The sequence below is a fragment of the Artemia sp. Qi Xiang Cuo genome, chromosome 12 (genome assembly GCF_049724085.1).
Source record: "Artemia sp. Qi Xiang Cuo chromosome 12, ASM4972408v1, whole genome shotgun sequence".
Taxonomy (NCBI): domain Eukaryota; kingdom Metazoa; phylum Arthropoda; class Branchiopoda; order Anostraca; family Artemiidae; genus Artemia; species Artemia sp. Qi Xiang Cuo.
The window spans coordinates 26,448,139-26,469,917 of record NC_142805.1 but is presented as its reverse complement, the minus strand read 5'-3'; the positions used below and the strand labels follow the sequence as shown (position 1 = coordinate 26,469,917).

General features: G+C 34.7%; 1 protein-coding gene across 1 annotated transcript in view; it reads right to left on the bottom strand.

Annotated features, from left to right (window-relative positions):
- Positions 1-21,779, bottom strand: part of LOC148945934 (uncharacterized) — a 72,071-nt gene that overhangs the window by 6,160 nt on the left and 44,132 nt on the right. The window contains exons 4-5 of the mRNA XM_089097555.1: positions 3,891-4,047; positions 1,646-1,793 (exon numbers count right to left, since the gene is read on the bottom strand). Of these exons, the coding sequence (XP_088953681.1) occupies positions 1,646-1,793; positions 3,891-4,047 (305 nt within the window). The remainder of the gene's footprint in view (positions 1-1,645; positions 1,794-3,890; positions 4,048-21,779) is intronic.

The window sequence follows — 21,779 nt, the reverse complement described above, 5'->3', positions numbered from 1 at the left end:
CGAACAAAAGCAATCATCCCCAAATGCGAAAGAAGGATATTGTGAGGGAAGATTTAAGGGAAATCACAACTTCTTAAGAGAGTGTAAAGAGAAAAGTTTTAAATATACTTAGAAGGAGGTTGGAGCGTGTGTAGCTGTAATAGGTGGCTTGGTGCTGCAGTGAGTTGTTAGTATTAGTAGTAGTATTTAAATTATGGCATTTCAGAAATAATTAGACGACCTGTGTTGAGAGCAAAAGAATGATAATTTCAAAAGAAGCTAAATGTGTTTCCGAGGGCTTCTTCGCCGAAAACAAACGAGCTGCAAAACACGATTCAGAATAACAAGAGAAAATAATATTATATAGCATTATATATATAACATATATTGTATATATAATGATATTATATATATAACATAATATATTATATAACATCATTTTTGAAATACTAACTGATAGAAAATGGATGAAGATATCCAACCACCATCAATTTTCTGGCAGAAAAGATGAAAATATTCAACCACCTAACATTTTTGCACAAAGAAGCAGGAGATCTTATACAGCATCTCCAAGGCATAAATTTGAAGTATTTTATTATATAAATATTAATTGTTGCCCTTTTCAGACGCCACTATTCGCGTCCAAATATTAAACATTTGTATCCAAAAAAGAGAGGGGGGGGGTAAATAATTCCTCCTTATTCCGTGTCTATAATTTTTCCGATATTTTCATAGTTTACATTTTTTTTTCTCCCTCAATGATACACCCTGAAAGTTAGAGGTTTTAAGTAAACCTAAAACTCTGCTCTTTGAGTGTGACCTCTTCTTCCCTCATCTGGTGGGGGAAATTTAAAATTAACTTACGACTGGCTAAGGCTTTTAAAACAAGGATATAAATTTGGAAACATAAAAGAATACTTAAAATTCATTAATAGACCACAAATAGGGGTTAAAAATAGAATATAAATCGAAGATAATATGAACATTAAAAAAATTGAATGAATTATTTAAATTTTTCTAATATAGAATAGGCTACAGTCAATAACTTGAATCCTAAATAATTTTTCTTTTATTGCCATATTTTCAATCCTGAAAAATAAACCCGAAAAGCATAGAAATCTTATTTTTACCATTTAGAAAATAAATAAAAAAATACTTCATTATTCTTTAGGGCCAAAAGCTGCATCAAATCCAAGCCAATGATTTAAAATCTAGATCTCAAAATAGCCAGCCATAAATATGGTATAAATAATTTCTTAGACCACACTGCTTTTCCATTTACAAAAAAATTGAACAAGAAAAACGGGTTTTAATTTCTATAAATCAGTGAATACAACACATTTAATTAAACACAAATACTCCGACTAACACGATAAATCAGCTACATGAAACCTCTAAAACCTGGCGTATGATGGAAATACGAACATAAACCACGATATATAACACGATGCACGATGCAATTAAAAGCACGTAAATTTTAGATTTTGTTCTCACGATGCAATGAAAAGCACGATGGCCATCTTGATTTTAGCGTCCCAAAAATCTGATTGATTTCAACCATTGATTTCACTGTCATTTCCATGTAAGCATTTTTGATGATTTCATACAAGTCCTCTTCGATTGCTGTACTGTTATAAGACTTCATAATTCAATCAGTAAATTTTACATTTTGTTCAAATGATGCAATGAATGGCACGATGGCTATCTTGATTTTAGCGTTCCAAACAATCTGATTGATTTCAACCATTGATTTCACTGCCATTTCCACGTAAGCATTTTTGATGATTTCATACAATTCCTCTTCGATTGCTGTACTGTTATAAGACTTCATAATTCAATCACTAAATTTTAGATTTTGTTCATACGATGCAATGAAAAGCACGATGGCCATCTTGATTTTAGCGTCCCAAAAAATCTGATTGATTTCAACCATTGATATCACTGTCATTTCCATGTAAGCATTTTTGATGATTTAATACAATTCCTCTTCGATTGCTGTACTGTTATAAGACTTTATAATTCAATCAGTAAATTTTAGATTTTGTTCCTACGATACAATGAAAAGCACGATGGTCATCTTGATTTTAGCGTCCCAAAAAATCTGATTGATTTCAACCATTGATTTCACTGTCATTTCCATGTAAGCATTTTTGGTGATTTCTTACAATTCCTCTTCGATTGCTGTACTGTTATAAGAAACAAACACATCTGAAAAACAATAGGGACATTTTTTTCCAAGACAGTGCAATTTAAATCGGTGAGTATGTTGGCCCTATGTCCAAGGGCCGTCTTCAGCACAACATTAAAGAAAAAAATATATAAAAACAAACTTACATTAAAATACGAAGTTTAAAACTAAAAATGCTTTTAAAAAACGCTTTTAAAAAACCTTTAAAACAGCCCCAGTATCCTTACTTTGCGACAGTCAATTTGCGACAGTCAACTAAATTTGCGACAGTCAAGTTAATTTGCGACAGTCTCACTCCTATTTTTACCATTTAGAGAAAAAATTAAATACACAACTTGTGAGAAATAAACCCAAAAAAGCATAGAAATCGTATTTTTACCATTTAGAGATAAAATTAAATACACAACTTGTGAAAAATAAACCCGAAAAGCATAGAAATATTATTTTTACCATTTAGAAAATAAATAAAAAAATACTATCATTATTCTTTAGGACCAAAAGCTGCATCAAATCCAAGCCAATGATTTAAAATCTAGATCTCAAAATAGCCAGCCATAAATATGGTATAAATAATTTCTTAGACCACACTGCTTTTCCATTTACAAAAAAATTAAACAAGAAATCGGGTTTTAATTTCTATAAAGCAGTGAATACAACACATTTATTTAACATAAATACTCCAAACAATACGATAAATCAGCTGCATTAAACCTCTAAGAACCAGCCGTATGATGGAACTACAAACATAAACAACGATACATACCACAATTCAAGATGCAATGAATAGCAAGATTATAACTTTTGTATTAGCGGTCAAAACGCTCTGGTTGATTACAACCATTGATTTCTCTACCAATTATGCGTAAGCCTTTTCAGTGATTTCTCATAAATCCTCTTCGATTGCTACTCTTTTATAAAACAAAAACACATTTGATAAACAACAGGGAAATTTTTGTCCAAGACAGTTCAATTTAAATCGGTAAATATTTCGGCCCTATGTTCGAGGGCCGTCTTCAGCACAACATTAAAGAAAAAATATATATAAAAACAAACTTACATTAAAATACGAAGTTTAAAACTAAAAATGCTTTTAAAAAAACGCTTTTAAAAAACCTTTAAAACAGCCCCGGTATCCTTACTTTGCGACAGTCAATTTGCGACAGTCAATTTGCGACAGTCAAGTTAATTTGCGACAGTCAATAGCTCCTATTTTTACCATTTAGAGAAAAAATTAAATACACAAGTTGTGAGAAATAAACCCGAAAAGCATAGAAATCGTATTTTTACCATTTAGAGAAAAAATTAATGCATAACTTGTAAAAATAAACCCGAAAAGCATGAAATCCTATTTTTACCATTTAGAAAATCAATAAAAAAATACTATCATTATTCTTTAGGACCAAAAGCTGCATCAAATCCCAGCCAATGATTTAAAATCCAGATCTCAAAATAGCCAGCCATAAATATGGTATAGATAATTTCTTAGACCACACTGCTTTTCCATTTACAAAAAAATTGAACAAGAAAAACGGGTTTTAATTTCTATGAAGCAGTGAATACAACACATTTAATTAAACACAAATACTCCGACCAACACGATAAATCAGCTGCATGAAACCTCTAAAAATTCCTGGCGTATGATGGAAATACAAACATAAACCACGATACATAACACGATGCACGATGCAATTAAAAGCACGTAAATTTTAGATTTTGTTCTCACGATGCAATGAAAAGCACGATGGCAACCTTGATATTAGCGTCCCAAACAATCTGATTGATTTCAACCATTGATTTCACTGCCATTTCCATGTCAGCATTTTTGATGATTTCATACAAGTCCTCTTCGATTGCTGTACTGTTATAAGAAACAAACACAACTTAAAAACAATAGGGAAATTTTTTTCCAAGACTGTGCAATTTATATCGGTGAATATTTCGGCCCTATGTCCAAGGGCCCTATGTCATAATTCAATCAGTAAATCAAACAAACTTACATTAAAATACGAAGTTTAAAACTAAAAATGCTTTTAAAAAACGCTTTTAAAAAACCTTTAAAACAGCCTCAGTATCCTTACTTTGCGACAGTCAATTTGGGACAGTCAAGTAAATTTGCGACAGTCTAGCTCCTACTAAAACCATTTACGGATGAGAACAAATACACAACATGCGAGAAATAAGCACAAACCAGTATTGAAATTATATTTTTGCTATTTAGATAAAAAATTACATTTACGAATTGTCGAAAATTAACTCGAAAAGAATAGAAATTCCATTTTTACCATTTGGAAAAAAAATAAATTTTTTTTTATCATTATTCTTTAGGGCCAAAGCTGCATCAAATCCAAGCCAATGATTTAAAATCTAGATCTCAAAATAGCCAGCCATAAATATGGTATAAATAATTTCTTAGACCACAATGCTTTTCTATTTACAAAAAATTAAACAAGAAAAACGGGTTTTAATTTCTATAAAGCAGTGAATACAACACATTTATTTAACACGAATACTCCGACCAACACGATAAATCAGCTGCATGAAACCTCTAAAAACCAGGCGTATGATGGAAATACGAACATAAACCACGATACATAACACGATGCACGATGCAATTAAAAGCACGATGGCCATCTTGATTTTAGCGTCCCAAAAAATCTGATTGATTTCAACCATTGATTTCAGTGTCATTTCCATGTAAGCATTTTTGATGATTTCATACAATTCCTCTTCGATTGCTGTACTGTTATAAGACTTCATAATTCAATCAGTAAATTTTAGATTTTGTTCTTACGATGCAATGAATAGCACGATGGCCATCTTGATTTTAGCGTCCCAAAAAATTAATTTTTAAAAAGCGCCAGTGCAATAGGATCATGGACTGAATGCCCACATAAATTCGAGATGTTTGGACTTTCATCTCTTGTGTGCAAAGTAAACGGCATCCCACTCTACAATCTATCTTTTGATAGATCCTATAGAACATTGTACGAGTTGACCATGCAAACCCGATACCATGATTCGCAACTATTCGAAAATGGTATAACCGAATATATGTTTGCTAAAACAAAAGGTATCACTTTATTGGATTTTTTTGGCACACAGAATATGAGTATAGTCCTTACAGTGAGTGTGTGCGTAGAGTTCATATTTGCCTACCCATTGGCTGAGATTTTTGCACTAATCTCACTAAATCAATATGAAACCTATTGGGAAATCACTCCCGAAGGCAGTGTTCTTCTAGACTTAGCTTCATGAACACCATTCAAATAATAAATGTATTTAATACGGACCCCTACATGTCCCAGTACAGATCCTATTGTCTGCCCTCGGACTATCTTGGAAAAATTCAAAGTGTCAACAATACCTTGATTATTGTTAATAGCAGTCCGTCGACTGTGCTGACGGGTCATTGGCTGTGCATCTATCAAACAAAGAAGACGATCGAATTTTTTGATCCTCTTGGTCTACCCTATACATTCTACACACCTCACATCAGCAACTATATTGAGAGCAGTGGGAAAACTATTGTTCAAAATTGGAAGAGGGTACAGGATCTAACGACTAAAAGCTGTGGCTTCCATGCACTACTATATTTTGTGTTCCGATGTCGCGGCTATACTTACAAACAGTTTCTCCACATTTATGTTGACAATCCACGTCTGAACGACTTTTTAGTGGAAAATATCCTCTCAGACCTATATAGTATTGATTTCAGTGCCCTAAGAGTAAAGTGCTTAAAAAATGTTTGTGAATTTGTTTTTTAATAAAATGTATATATATATGCAACAATGTCTTTAAATCTTCACTTTAGATTTCTTCATCTTCGATGTATAGGCAACTGTCGTGAACCACTAATGCTAGTAAATCATTTGGATTCACTGAATATTGATCTTGATTGACTGCAGTCAGGGTCACATTTTCTACAGTGCAATGTAACTTCACTCTTGTCATATCTCTTTGTAAAGTCAATGATACTATTTGCATTCATATTATGAAATTCAAGAGTTTCAATCTGTCTATTTGAAGCAATATCACATACAATGTTTTCAAGTGGTAAATCACATTCCGTCACTGCCAAATAAAAATCACTTAGTTTATAGTCATAGTAGGTGGTGTCATCACAACGATGACGTAAAAACCAGATTGTCTTGATACCCCAACAGTTGAATCGTAGACCAGATTCTTCTTCCCAGAATACTTTAAATCCACGACGATACCAATCTCGTAGAAATAAACTGAAATCACGTTTAGGATTCTTTCCAATCATAGCAGGGTAAGTACTCTCCCACTGATCACATTTATTATACTGACAATTGGAGCGCAAGTGCCCTCTAGGATGCTAGTCGAACACCTCCTCAAGACATGAATTACATCATTTAATTTGTACTGCATAGCCTCTATGTAATTTACAAGGATTACATAATTTACACTTTTCACTATAGTCATCAATAATTGTACAATTCTCACATTGATTCCAACTGCCAAGAGTGTACATACACAATGGACATATATAGAACATTTTTCGGTTTCCGATGTCAACTCACTCACAGCTAAAACGAAACTGATCCTCTTCGTTCGATAAATTCAACGAGAGGGAAATGGGGGAGAGAGGAGTAGCTCTGTGACGTTACCTCTTTCGAATGATGGGGGAGCCATCTACATTGAATCCATTGGCAATATTTTCAAAAGTATTTCCACAATATGATTCTGCTTTGTTCCAATTAATATATCAATAAATTGACTATAAGCATTTGAATCACATTTTAAAAGTTTCATACAATAGTCCAATGGGGGAGAATCACTCCTCATTATATTGTCAAGTGTTCCCTGACAAGAGATTATCCTGCGTTTAAGAGATAACCCGAGAAAATCATCATCCAAAATCAAAATGTTTTTCCATAAACACTAGATTTTATATAGTTCTCTCTTTCTCATAGTTATTCATTTTTAAATCATTTCAATCCAACTGATGACTCTATACTGACACTGATTCTTTAGCCTAACCTACCCATAAAAGACAGAGAAAATTTTCTATTTCGAAACAATTTTATTGAATAATTACAACAACATCAATAATACAGAGCATATACAAATAACGATACTGTTTATTGTCTTCAATATTTTTCACCAATACACTTAAAGCACATTGAAGTCTATTCACATGTGCTATATCAACTTTTGCGGCAAAACATAATTGATCCTCCATTTTAAATTTGCTCAAGGATATCACATATCTTGCATATACTGCATCCCATTCCAGACAAAGACGTGATCCTTTCGTAATTTTCACCGCAATGTTTGGTGCTCTTGTACTATTATCATCAACTCCATTATCAACTTCTAATAGGGTAAACATTCCACTCATCGACACCAACACACAAATATATATCCAAATGAGTAAAGTCAAACTGTTCTTCTTCTTCTTCTCACTCCTTGAATTCTATTCACAGACTAATAAAACTCTAGCAAAAATCCTTTCTTTATATTCCCTCCGCCGCTAATATGTAAACAAACCCTCTGATTGACTGAGAAGGAAACACGTGATCTAACTGTTTCCGGGAAACTCATAACATTCGCTGAGAGCGTGCCAAAAACAACAACAACAACATCGACCTTGACATTCGCTGAGAGCGTGCCAAAAACAACAACAACAACATCGACCTTGACATTCGCTGAGAGCGTGCACTTACAACAACAACAACATCGGCCTTGGAAATTTAGGTCATTGACCCCATTAACCACGTGTTCTCCCCAGGGAGGCTATGCCCATATATGGTGTGGGTACGGGAGTAGCACCCCCATCTCTACAACTACCAACCTACACAACGATATGAGATACAGTAAATACACACCATTCAATTCAGCATGAAAAGGTATTTAAATAGCTATCATTAACTGCAAATAGAGAAAAGGTGAAAATAGATGCATCGTGAAAATAGAAATCAGTAACTTAGAGCCTTCAGACCTAGAACATCTCCTAAACCTAGTGCATATCATAAACCTAAACGGTTCAAAACTTCATTTTTTTTTTTTTTAACCAAAAGGACTAGTGTTTACTAAAATGTAAAGGATGTTTCCTCTTCCTAGACAAACATGTGAACAGCGCTTAAAGCAGTTAATGGAGCTGAGAAAAATTTAACTATCATTGGGAAACCTAACTATCATAGGTAACAAAATTCGTGAAAGCTCATGATTCGGCGAAAGATTTAAAAAGGAAACACATAAATTTGAAACAGTATATTGTAACTTATCAAATATCAATCGAAATAGAACTGCCATTTTAGTTTTCTATAATATTGAAGAATAAAATGTCTTCTTGATATTTGACGTTGGCGGTCTTTTTGTCAACGCTAACACCAGTTCCCAATCTTGTAAGATACCCATACGTTTTGGTATGAACTTTGAGATTGGTATCTTTTCAGTATGGCACATTGTTCCAAATTTTTTTAGTTTTGAAAAAAAAAGAATTTAAAACTATTTAAATCCTTTCTCTACTCCATCCCAAGAAGTTACAATTTCCCTTAAATCCTTCCTTACGAACTTCTCCCGCCTGATTGGGGGACGAAGTGCTTTTCTTCTGCCCCTAGATGGTTGGCATTGGCCCTAGCAGAAATAAAGTCCTATAATAATCCAAATTTGAAAATTTCGGAAATTAAATAATCATACCAAAAATAAAGGCAACAGACATCGATATAGGTGAATAACTAAATCCTAAAACAATTAAAAATGAAAGGGAATGCTCAAGTTAAACTTTAAACGAACTAAAATTACTACAAACCGTAGTTGAACTACTAAATCCCCTCCCTCTAACCGCAAATCTTCTAAAGTCGTTTTTTTCATTTGTTTTTTGTTTAGCACTATATGTATTTTTAGGAGTGTACTTAAATTTTTCGAAGATCGACGAAAAAAAAATCAAACCCGTTATTTAAGCTGACTAGAAAGAACTGATGAAAATGTTTAATGTATAATTATATTAATTCCTGGAATCTCAGCAATTCATGATTTTATTTAACAACGATTTGTTTTTTTACAATGTAATAGTTATCAGATAAACGACGTTTCTTGACTACTAAAGACCCTATAAAGAGTATGTTTAAAGTATATCGTTTTTTCAGTAAACCACAAATGACACAATAAATAATACATTGGAGCCTTATGATCCTTTGCCCTAGGATACGCTGGAGCGTTGCCTATGACCTTCAGACTACTCTTTAAGAAGAAATTGGAAAATCCACAGTTGAAAGTCTTCCTTAAGTGACTATGTGCTGACAGGAGTTAATTCAAGCAGCTTCTGGATCATGGGGTGGTTACATATGTATTCGTTTACAGTTTATCTGATTCTTGTAGTATTTTTTAATTGCTTGAAGAACATTGGATTTCAGTCTAGAGGTGACTTTGTGCATAGATTGTCGTCCTTGGGCGACAATCTAGGCACATATTTCAAGTAACTTGTTGAGTCAATTGGTGTTTCAGAGGAATACGTGTTCAGTATATCGGATTTTCCTAGCATTGTTAGATTGTTGTTAAAACCACTTTTTCGCATGCTGACGAATGGTCTACGTGATGCAGATACCGATCTCCTGATTTTCTGCGTTCGGTCGGAAGTCTAATGCATGGTTGAGGGCAAATCATCCGATGCGTCCTGTGTTTTCCCCCTATTTTCCCTGGGTAGACTCTGGCTGAGCTTACAGAGTCATGCCATTGACCCCTGTTCTGAGCTAATTAACCAATGACGCCAGGACTCGAACTATTGTCCTCCTGATTCCAAGTCAAGCGTGATAACCACTCGGCTAGATTCAGTGACTCGTTAGATGATATGCCCCAAACAACGCATTGTACTCCCGGCCGAAGGCATTGAATCAGGAGGTCAGTAACTGTGCAACGCAGACCATTGCTTAGCTTGCGAAAAAAATTTTTTTAAGCTGTTAAAGCATTTAGACATTAAGCTTGAAACGGTCAGTGTAGCTGTAGCCACTGAGGGTAAAACCCTTGAAGGTGACTGTTGCTCAACTAAGGCCCAAGGTTGTATCTCGTATGACAAAGTAGCGAAATAAATTAAGTAAGCTTGTTATAGCAGATTCTCATGAGCAGGATAGTATACCATATTTTTCCATGTTAAGAGGATAAATGACAGTTGATAGTCGTATTCGCAATCATGTGTCCAACTTCCAATCACGTCGCTGATATAGTTTGTGTTTTGGGGATAATGAAGTTATTTTAAAGTGTATATTCTAATATTTGTCTCGTTTGATCTTCTTCCTTTGATTTCAATTTTCGTGATATGAATGCTGTGATTGAATTCGTGTTTATAAAACTATTTATTTGCCTGTTATTTGTTCTGTTTCTTAAATAAATACGAGTGTCTTTTTAGGTGTTTATAAACTCAAAAGAAACAAGATTAAACGTGGAAATTTCAGGGGTGGAAGCACGGTGAGCGTCGGACGACTCTCTCCCGACCACGTATTGCACTAGTGGAAAATACAGGATTTCTTACTGTAGAAAGTAATCTGGAAACTCATTATAGAGGAATATAACCCTCTCAGCTCAATATACGGAACTCGACAAGAGACAATCAGCATACATATAAAAAAACACCAGATATACCAATGTCTGGCAAATTCACACATATCTTTAGCTATACAAAAGCATAAAACTGGAAAACTAACAAAACAAACGGGTCAAAAATTCATAAAACACAATAGTTTAAAGAAGAAAGGAATCTGAAAATTTATTAAAGCGAGTTTCAACCCTCTCTGCTCAATATGTGAAACTGAACAAGAAAGTCATCATGCATATATAAAACCGTCAGGTAAATTTACTGAAACTAGATTTACTAAGTAAATAAAACTGAAGGGTAAATTTACTTGAACAAATCTTCAAAGACGAATTTACATGAAAACACAACCTCTTCATTTTGAAGGCTTCAACCTCTTTTTGAGTATGAAAAAGGGTTATCTTTTTCACATTAATTTAAAAAAATTCCGCAAAACAAGTTTTTCAAAAAAAAAGTAAAGAGCTCCATTAACCCAAAAATGACCAGAAAAAAAATCCAGTAATCTTCCAAGGGTAAAACTACCACAAATCATTTTCAGTAAATAAATGGAGCTCAAAAACAACAGAAATTTACAGGAGTAGGGCTTATAACCCCCATGTTTTCTCATGACCAGAACGTAATTTGCACTTTCCTAAAAAACCTTACCCTGGATTGTCTGTTTAATCTGCATATGCTCATATTTATTCCTTAAAGTTTAAATATTTGTTAAAGTGAAAACGTATAAAATTTATTTTGTTTTCAGTAAAGTGTAAATTATTTTCTGGCCTTGGGAAGGCATGGGGGTTATCACCTCTACTCATGTTAATATTTGTTCACTGAGTTTGACTCGGTATTAATTGTAATTTCTGTTCGTTCCGAGTACCATTTATTTACTGAAAGTGAGTTGTGGTAGTTTTACCATTGGCATATTACTTGACTTTATTTCTGGTCAGTTTTGGCTTAAAGGAGCTTTTTACTTTTATTTGAAAAACTTGTTTTGTGGAAAAAGTTTTTAAAATTAATTTCTGTTTTTTTTTTATTGGCATAATCTTTTCCACTGAAATAAAATATTTTACATCTTTCCAGTTTTTTTTTATAACTATCCATAGTTTGGCTTGGTGTCGGGGGTCTGCTGTCTCATAGTCTGGAGAAACTTTCAATAGTTTTTAATTCTGACACAAATAATATTTTTAATTTAATTTTATACCTCCTCAAGTTCACCTGAAAAATAACACTTAATGTCATTCCCAAAAGATTCTCTATATGCTCGTTGACAACCTGGATACCCTTAAACTCTTTATTTATTTAAATTGTAAGAGTAGAATTAGCAAAAGTAGTAGCCCCGAAAGTTTCAACTTGATACACCCAGTCGTTCTCGATATATTTCCAAGGTGCCATATTTGCAACCTTAACCACAATGCCTTTTAAGTTAGTTTTAAAGGATAATGTACCCGTTGCATAATTAAGGGGGGGGGTGACATGCCCAATATTCCTAGAGAAATAATAGCTGGAACTATGAATGTACGCCTTTTTGAAAACTTGGATGCATATAGTTTTGTTTTATTTAGCTCAGCATACCCCTCAACATTCCCCGATATTTCACCTCAATACACTTAGCCTTTTCAAACCCACACCTAGGATACAACATTCTCTCTTTCCTAATGATAAATCCTGCAGTAGAAATTGAATAAATTGTTTAATTTACATTCCTTGTCCTTAGGTTTGAGGGGGACAAGGTATCCCTGGAGGCATAATAGCTAGATATTCTGACTATTTTGGATAAAATGGATTTCCAAAATATCCATCGGTATTTAGGGGAGGCATCTAAAACAGTAAGAGGGGGAGGTGGTTACTCTCCTAAAAGAGTATGGAGGGAGCTGGCTGCCCTCTGATCCCTTGCAAAAGGGACCATCTAACTTACCTGGTAATCATATGTTAGGTACTGAGTCTTCATGGGGATAATTTTTCATGTGAAGGGGAATTTCCAGGGGAAATTTTACACTGGGAGGATTTGACAGAATTCCTATTCGAACTTCTTTTATTTGTTTCACTTTTCTTTGCCTGCTCAGTTTTGCATGTGGAGATGTTCTCGGGGAATTGTCACGGTAGAAAATATCCGCACCCCCCCCACAGCCTTCCAATTAAAGATTGTAAATTATGCAGTTTTTTCGTTTTTATATACTGTATTTGTCATTGCAAGAAGGAGAATGTTTGTTCGTCCGTGTGTCTGAAAAATCTAAAGGTGCCAAGGTAAAACTCCAGGGAATGCTGAGGGGGGATGCTAAACTAAATCAAAAGACACTGTTTATATCAGGCTAGCAATAGGGGCTATCTGCAATATATTAGGAGCGAGCCATTACTGATACTGCTAACACTGCTGTGGCTGTAAATGTGACTGGTTCCGAATGCGGCTGTGAAAACTTTGGACTGTGACTACAACTGCTTGTAAACGCAAATACATCTACTTGAGCCTACTTTCAGAGAATGCCGCGGGGGGGGGGGGTTTTTAACAAAATTAAAAATACAATGTGCCTGCTGATTTTCAAAAAAGTGCATCAGCAATATGTCAGGAACAGCTGAAGGCATGAAGTTGGAACTTTCAGGACATTTTGAATAGGTTTTGGAGGGCAAAGGGCTCCTTGTCCATCTTAGGCCTCAAAACATTACTCAAAATATGATTAGTCACTTTGTTCAAGATTTTTAAAAGGTCTAATAACTATGCCTCCGGGAATGAAATGCCCCCCGTTGCCCCTGGAGAAAGGATTGTAAATCATACAATGTGCTAAATGTTACAAACAGAATTTATCATGGGGAAAGAGGGGGAATGTTTATTCGTGATTGCCTCAGAAAAGGCTAAGGGTGTAAAGGTGAAATTTCAGGAAATGCTGGGGGGGGGCATTAAACTAAATTAAAAGATAATTTGGGCACCCAGATTATCCAAATAATCTGGAGGATTATCTAAAAGGCAAAGGGTTCTAAGGTGAAATTTCAGGAAACTCCGAGGGGGTATTAAACTAAATTAAAAGATGCTGTGTGCACCCGAAAAATATCTTAGGAGTGGCTAAGGGTTTTAACTTCGCACTTTCAGGACCTCAGTTGCTGCTACTGCGAATTATTTTTGACTGCGACTTAGACTACTTGCAAATGTGACTACTTGTGACTTTGATCATCTGTACTTGAGACCAGTAGGCCAGCTGCGACGGCTTGTGGCTGCATGTATTAACGCAAGGTTCTCATACGCCGCCATTCGTTGCGTTCTTTTGATTCTGTTGTATGTTGATCCAACACTTTTTCTGTTGGAATGCAACAATCTCAAGCTGGATATTTTCAGTCTTCTGCAATTTTTGTTACATAAGCAAATTTGAAAGAAAAAAAGAATGAATTTATTGAAAAAAATTAAATGAAAGCACCAAACCATGATGCGAGATATTACAGTTTACTCAATAGAAACAGGCATTTGAATCATACTTATGTACCCAAGCCCCCAAAATCGATTTTTAAATTGTGCTGAAAACGCTAGTGGGAACAGAAGTGTAAAATAAATTACATGCCTCTGAAGCATTCAATTTTGTAAGTTTCAGAGAATTGATTTTTAACTGGTAGCTACAGTCATTAACTTAAGTTGAATTAAAAAAATATTCTCAAACAGCTGTCTGTATTTTGCTCAAAATATCTTAAAGCCAGAAGGAAGTTGTGCTGTAGCATCCCTGTTCTTTGAACCGATTTTTAATATTCAGATTATGATTCCTTTGAAAAATTAAATTAAAAAAAAAACAAAGTTTTTCAACTGAAAGCAAGAAGCAACATTAAAACAAACAGAAATTATTACCTGTATTAAGGACATTGCCCCCTCCTCAACACCTTGCTCTTTATACTAAAGTTTTTTAGTACTTCTAAAAAAGTATCTTACTGCTTCTATAAAACGAACCTTGTGTTTCAGGAGTCGTTCTTATATAACTGGGGTAAAATTAAAACTTTAGCGCAAAGACCAAGTGGTAAAGGAGGAGGCAATCCCCTTCATATACGTAATAATTTCTGTTAGTTGGAACTTTTAATTTTGTTCCTTACTTTCACTTGAAAATATTTGTTTTTTTAATTTAATTTCTGATCGTTTTTAAGTAATGCCAGGAAATCAGGCCGCACCGCCACGGAGAAATCCCCTCCCCATGGAAAAATCCTTTAGAAAATTCAATCCCGATAAAAAATTTACCCCGGACAATTACCCTTAACAGCTCCACGCGTAAAATTGAGACGGGAAAGAGAAAGCAAGACATTTAAGAAGAATTTTGTATAGGAATTCTGGCAAAGTTCACCCCCTGGAAAATTAACTCCCCATAGAAAATTCCCCCGTGGAAAAACCCCCAGCAAAAAATACGCCCCCCACCCGAATATGTATACATACTTTAAAATAACAAATACTATGTTTAAAAAATGGGCACATTTTATTACTTAAAGGCCTTTCCCCTGGAGCTGTGAGGGGGGGGGGGTCATGTTATAACCAAAGGCATAGGTATTCGGCCTTTCAACTATGATGATCAAAATGGCTATCTCGAAATTTTGATAGGACGACTTTGGGAAAAAAAGGGGTGGAGAAGGGCGCTAGGTTACCCTCCAATCTTTTCGGTCACTTAAAAACGGTGCTAGAACTATTAATTTCCCTTCGAATGGGCCCTCTCACGATATTCTAGGACCGCTGGGTCGATACGATCACCTCTGGGAAAACAAATAAACACGCATCCGTCATCTTTCTTCTGGCAAAAAAAAATACAAAATTCCATATTTTTTCAGATAGGAGCTTGAAACCACTACAGTAGGGTTTTCTGATACGATGAATCTCATGGTGCGATTTTTATTAATATTTCAATACTTTTAGGGGGTGTTTCCCCCTTTTTTCGAAAATCAGGCAAATTTTCTCAGGCTCGTAGCCTTTAATCGGTAAGACTAAACTTAATGAAACTTATATATTTAAAATCAGCATAATAAGTTGATTCTTTTGATTCATCTATTGGTATCAAACTCCATTTCTTAGAGTTTTGGTTATTATTGAGCTGGGTCGCTCCTTACTTACAGTTCGTTACCACAAACTGTTTGATTGTAACTCTAGAAGTTGGAGAGCTCTAAAAGTTCTAAATGTAGAAATCAAATGCTGAAAAATCAAGGACATCCACTATAAATCTTATTCATTTCCTAAAAAAGAAATCCATCAATCATATTCTTGTTGTACGGCTAATACAATATAGGAAAATTTATTTTAGAGGGTGTCAGTGTCTAATAATGATTCCTGGAGAAGATTAAGAATAAAGTTGCAAGAAAGAATATTTTCAAAGGAAAAAATTATTAAGTTAGCAGGGTTTTATGGTTTTGAAATTTATTTTGGCACCCCCAAGAGTGGCAAATTAGTAAAGAATTATCCAGAAATCATATTTCTCTCAAATAGAATTCACAGTACGTCCATATCTCCGTCCAAAAACGAAATATGCAAAAACGTTAAAGGGGGATTAACCTTACTATTCCGTGTGATGGGCTTAATCAGCCACTTTGAAATGATTATATTTCGCATGTGTTTTTCTGTTGTAGACTCAAAAATGGATCTTTATTTAACGAGAAAGTGTTTGAGAGCAACCAAAGAAATGTTGGTCACTGTCTACATTTGCAAGATCTGTGAGGTTTTATCCCTGTTTCTATTCTGCAGCATTTGTTCTGGTTATACTACTGCTTCTTATAACTCTGAGCCCCCTGAGGCTAACCCAGCTACGCACGCTCCTCCTCCAATCAAATATATTTAAAGCCTCCATCTTTACACCCTTCCCAGAAGTTCCCATTTCTCTTAAGTCTTTGCTTATGACATCCTCCAGCCCTATTCGTAGGCGACCTACTTTTCGTTTGGTCCTAGACGGCTGCGCGACAAGGACGATCTTGGGCACTCTATCATTCTTCATCCGCAAAACGTGTGCTAGCCACATTTTGTTGCTCCTCAATGTTTGAGATTCGATCAGTCAGTCGGGTACCCAAAACAATCCGTAGACAAATTTTCTCTGGAAAACATCTAACAGATCCTCTCCCACTTTTCGGAGGGCCCAAACTTCATAATCATACTTGACCCCTGTCATCATTGTTGCTTTCATTATTCTAATCTTGGTGTGCATACTTAACTTCTATTCTACCAAACTATTTTCAGCTGTGAAAAAACATCCACGGCCTTGGCTGTCCTACTTTAAACATCTTCATATCACCCTTCGTCTTTACTAATAATTAAATTTAAAAAAAACAAGTTTTTTACACTGATATTAAGGAGCAATATTAAACCCTAAACTAAACATATATTATTACCTATATGAAGGGGTTCATTCCCCTGTCAATACCTCGTTATTTACACTAAAGTTATAATTTTGTTCCAGTTCTCTAAGAATGACTCCTGAATCACAAAGGCTGTTTAATTAGTATAGATAGCTCTTTTGAAAGTACTAAAAAAAAACTCTAGCGTAAAGAGCGAGGTATTGACTAGGGGGGGAAGCCTCTCATATACGTAAAAATTTCTGTTCGTTCTAAGCTTTAATGTTGCTCCTTACTTTCAGTTGAAAAAACTTTTTTTTAATTTAATTTCTGATCGTTTCTTAAATAATGCTGGGAAATCTGTCACCCCTTCATAGAAATATCCCTATCCCCATGGAACTATCTTCCCTTGTGACCCCCCCCCCTCCCACCTGAAAATCTTTCCTGAAAACGTCTGTATGCTTCCCTATAGCCAATACTATATGTCAGCAATGGACAAAGTTCATAACTTGCAGCCCATCCGCCGTGGACTGTGGGGGATGAAGTCGTTCTCAAAGACATGTTTATTAGATTTTCAACTATGCTGAACTAAATGGTTATCTCAAAATTTTGATTGGGTGACTTTGGGAAACAAAATGAGCGTGGGACGGGGCCTAGTCGCCCTCCAATTTTTTTGGTCGCTTTAAAAGGACACTAGAACTTTTTAATTTTCGTTCGAATAAGTCCTTTCGCGGTAATCTAGGACACTGGATCGATACGATCACCCCTGGGAAAAAAACAAAAAAACACGCATCCATGATCTTTCTTCTGGCAAAAAATACAAAATTGCAGCATTTTTGCAGATAGAAGCTTGAAACCTCTTTAGTAGGGTTTTCTGATACACCGAATCTAATGGTATGATTTTGATTAAGATTCTATCGCTTTTAGGGGGTGTTTTCCCCTTTTTTCAAAAATAAGGCAATTTTTTTCAGGCGTGTAATTTTAAGGTGCATGCTTAAAAAAATAGGGCATAATTTTTTTTTTTTTTAAGTAATTTTTCGTAAATATATCTTTGCCTTTATGGTACTATATGGCTAACTTTTCATTCTTCACTGTCATTTTGACTTGATTTTGGAAAATTGGCTTTAACTTTGCACTCCCCAGGGTTTCGACACAATTAGGGCACTGCTTATTGACCTCTTTTTGAATGTCCGCAGGCAGTCTTGGCACACTAATTAACTGACTAACATGAAAAATTTCGGTGTCCTCTAAAATTTTTCTTCGACTTCTCTTTTTTTCTTCGATTTGACCTTCGATTTGAATTTTTCTTCGATTTCAATTTTTCTTCGATTTGACCCAGATAACTCATCCACATTTAAGTTTTTCTTGGATGGTCTATAACATACTTGGTACCGATACGCTAATCGATATACTTGGCTGTCCATATTTATCATCCACAACCTTGGAAACACTAGCAATATGTCCCATTTTTATTATATTTTGTTGTCTTGAAATTTGCAAAATAATATTTACCAGGGGGGTGATTATTTTTCGACTATGATAACAGTCCGCCCTCATGTTGTTCATTGCGCTTTAGTTGGGAATTGTTTCCTTCTTTTGCCTTGTGAATTTTAGAGTTCATTTTGTTTAATATAATCGTTGATTTTAGACTAAATACGTCACTTTGAATGTGGACTCTATACGCATCATAATCATTTATCAATTGGAAGCTGATGAAAATACCTTACCTTCAACCGAATCCTTCAAGTCTATATCCAGAATGAAATCAAGATTTGAATCTCCTCCTCCCCCCTGGGAATAGGGAAATGCGATCCATTTGGATGTGTACTCAAGACGATTTATGAATTGCCTTTGTTGTTTCTATAGATTTTATTAAGGTACGTAATTAATCAGCTGAAGGCTTCTTGTGCAAAACTTTTCATACCAAACCACAAGAAAAGGATGAAAATGCCCATAAAAAAAAGCCAAAATCCCAGCCAATTTTTTTTCTTTTATTAATTAATAACTTTTACTTTAAAAACTTCTACTTTTCAAATTAGTGGTTTTCTACAGCTGAAGAGAAACATATAGTCCTTGACAAAATTAAGTCACTTAAAGCCATCTAGACAGGATACATGTGTCCACAGTAATATGGTTATTAATTTGAAATTCCTGAGATGGAAGTGTTCACTCAATCTCGATCATACTCTCTGAATGCTAATCTATGTAAATCTATTTCTGAAGTATAAAAACTAAATTAAAACATTTAATAAAAATACAATCAGTTTATTTTTCGAACAAACAATTTTGATTTAATAGAACAATATTGTTGGCAAAAAAAATAAAATTTACAAAACAGTAAATATATAAAAATAAATTGAGTTTTGGTTCTGGTTTTTGTGAAGGCACCATGATCGGTACAATGGCTAGAGTGAAGTCTTCGATGCACCTCTTGAGTATTGACGAGTGAGAAAGGAAAAAATGGGAAAACGGTAAGGTATAAACTATTTCAAACTAGCTTGATATAAGTAAAAAGAAGAACAACACCTTTTTGTATTATAATTAAAATATTAAAAAAAACACCCCCAAACCCCCACCCTATGTTTGAAAAGTATATTTTAGTTTTAAAAAATGTCCATTTTCGCCTTTAGATTATGCCCTGTAATTGTGTTTAACTTCAAATCTATAACTCAAATTACAAAACCTAACCCAGAATAAGGCAAAAATGGATAAGGTGTCAGAATTTTGATCGTCGGTAGCTCTACTTTGAAATCAGCATCGCAAGTTAATGTTACCTGGAAAGAAATGACACATTTTGAATATTTTTCACAAAATTTCTACTATCTAACTTCAAAATAAGTACATGTACAGATGCACAGAAGTTCAAGCCTTGGTCAGATAATTTTTTCAGAAGGAAGGATAACAGACAGGTCTACTTTATCTTAAATCGCTTTATGACCTTTAATGTTCGTCTTTTATGTTTTGTCAGCTCCACAGGGAATTCCAAAGCCTTTAAATATAGTAACCATCAATTCCCAAAATTCCTCTTTTTCTTTCTGATCATTTCTCTTATCATCTCATAAAAATCTAGAAGATTCAAAATTCATTTAACTGTCTGTAAGAACCTATTTTAACCTTTAATTACTAGTCACATTAGATTTTCAGGCCCAATTCGTTGGTGTAACTGTTTTACAGCTTTTAGAAAAATAATAACCATATTTTAGGGTTTTGGTTAGCCTTTTTTAATCTTTCTTTCTTCTTTTGTAGTGTCGAATTTACAAGTAAATATTTTCTGTCTTTCTTTCGCATCTCTTTTTATAGTTAACTAAGTATCTATATCATGTGACTAGCTGCACTTGTACCGTTCCCTCGTGTTTTAACAGGTCATATAGCCTTTAGGGAAAAATGATGCACAAGGACTGTTGAAATTTAAAGGTACGTTTGGCTTTTTATGCTGATTCCAAATAAATAAACTTCACTAAATTTAATGTTACTCATAAAAAGTTACGCGCCTGTGAAAACTTGCCTAGTTTTTGAAAAAGGGAGGAAACACCCCGAAAACGTCAAACGATCTTGACAAAAACCATACCATCATATTGAGCATTTAAGAGAACGCAACCATAGGTATCAAGCTCCTATCCACAGAACTGTGGAATTTTGTACTTTTTAGGCAGAAGAAAGATCACGGATGTGTGTTTATTTGTTGTTTTGTTTTATTAACTGAAAAAAAAATACCCATGAATGTACATAGTCAGTTGAATATGCATATGCTGATAGTCGAAATTACTAAGGAGCGACCCGGCTCAATGGTAACCGAAATTCTAAAAAACGGAATTTTGATACCAATAGATACATCAAAAGAATTAGATTTTAATTCTGATTTCAAATATATAAGTTTCATCAAGTTTAATCTTACCTATCAAAAGTTACGCGCCTGAGAAAACTTGGATGATTTTCGAAAAAAGGGGGAAAGACCCCCTAAAATATATAGAACCTTAATGAAAATCACACCATCATATTCAGCGTATTAGATAACCCTACTGTAGAGGTTTCAAGCTCCTACCTACAAAAATGTGGAATTTTCCCTTTTTTTGCCAGAAGAAAGATCACAGATACGTGTTTATTTGTTGTTGTTTTTCCCCAGGGATGATCGTATTGACCCAGGGGCCCTATGATATCGTGCGAAGGCTCATTCGAACGGAAACTAAAAGTTCTACTCCCTTTTGAAGGGACCAAAAAAAATGAAGGGCAAATAGGCCCCCTCTCACACTCATTTTTTTCCCAAAGTCACCCGATCAAAATTTGGAGATAGCCATTTTGTTCAACATGGTCGAAAATATTATAACTATGTCTTTTAGGATGACTTAATCCCTCGAAGCCCCCGGTGAGAGGGCTGAACGTTATGAACTTTACCCAATGTTAACATATAGTATTGGTTATTGGGAAGTGTACAGACGTTTTCAGGGGGAATTTTTTCTGGTAGTAGGGGGGGGGGGTGGGTCGAGGGTTATATGGGAGAATCTTTTCATGAACGAAGTGGTCAGGGGGGAAGGGACATTGCTATGAAGGGGGTGCCGGATTTCCCATCATTATTTTAAAAATAAATCAGAAATTAAATATAAAAAAACAAGTTTTTCAACTGAAAGTAAGGAGCAACATCAAAACTTAAAACGAACAAAAAAATATTAGCTAAATGATTGGGTTCACCTTCTAGTCAATACCTCGCTTTTTAAGCCAAAGATTTTTTAGTACTTTCATAAGAGCTATTTATTCTAATTAACGGCCTTTGTGATTAAGGGGTCATTTTTCAAGAATTGGAACAAAATT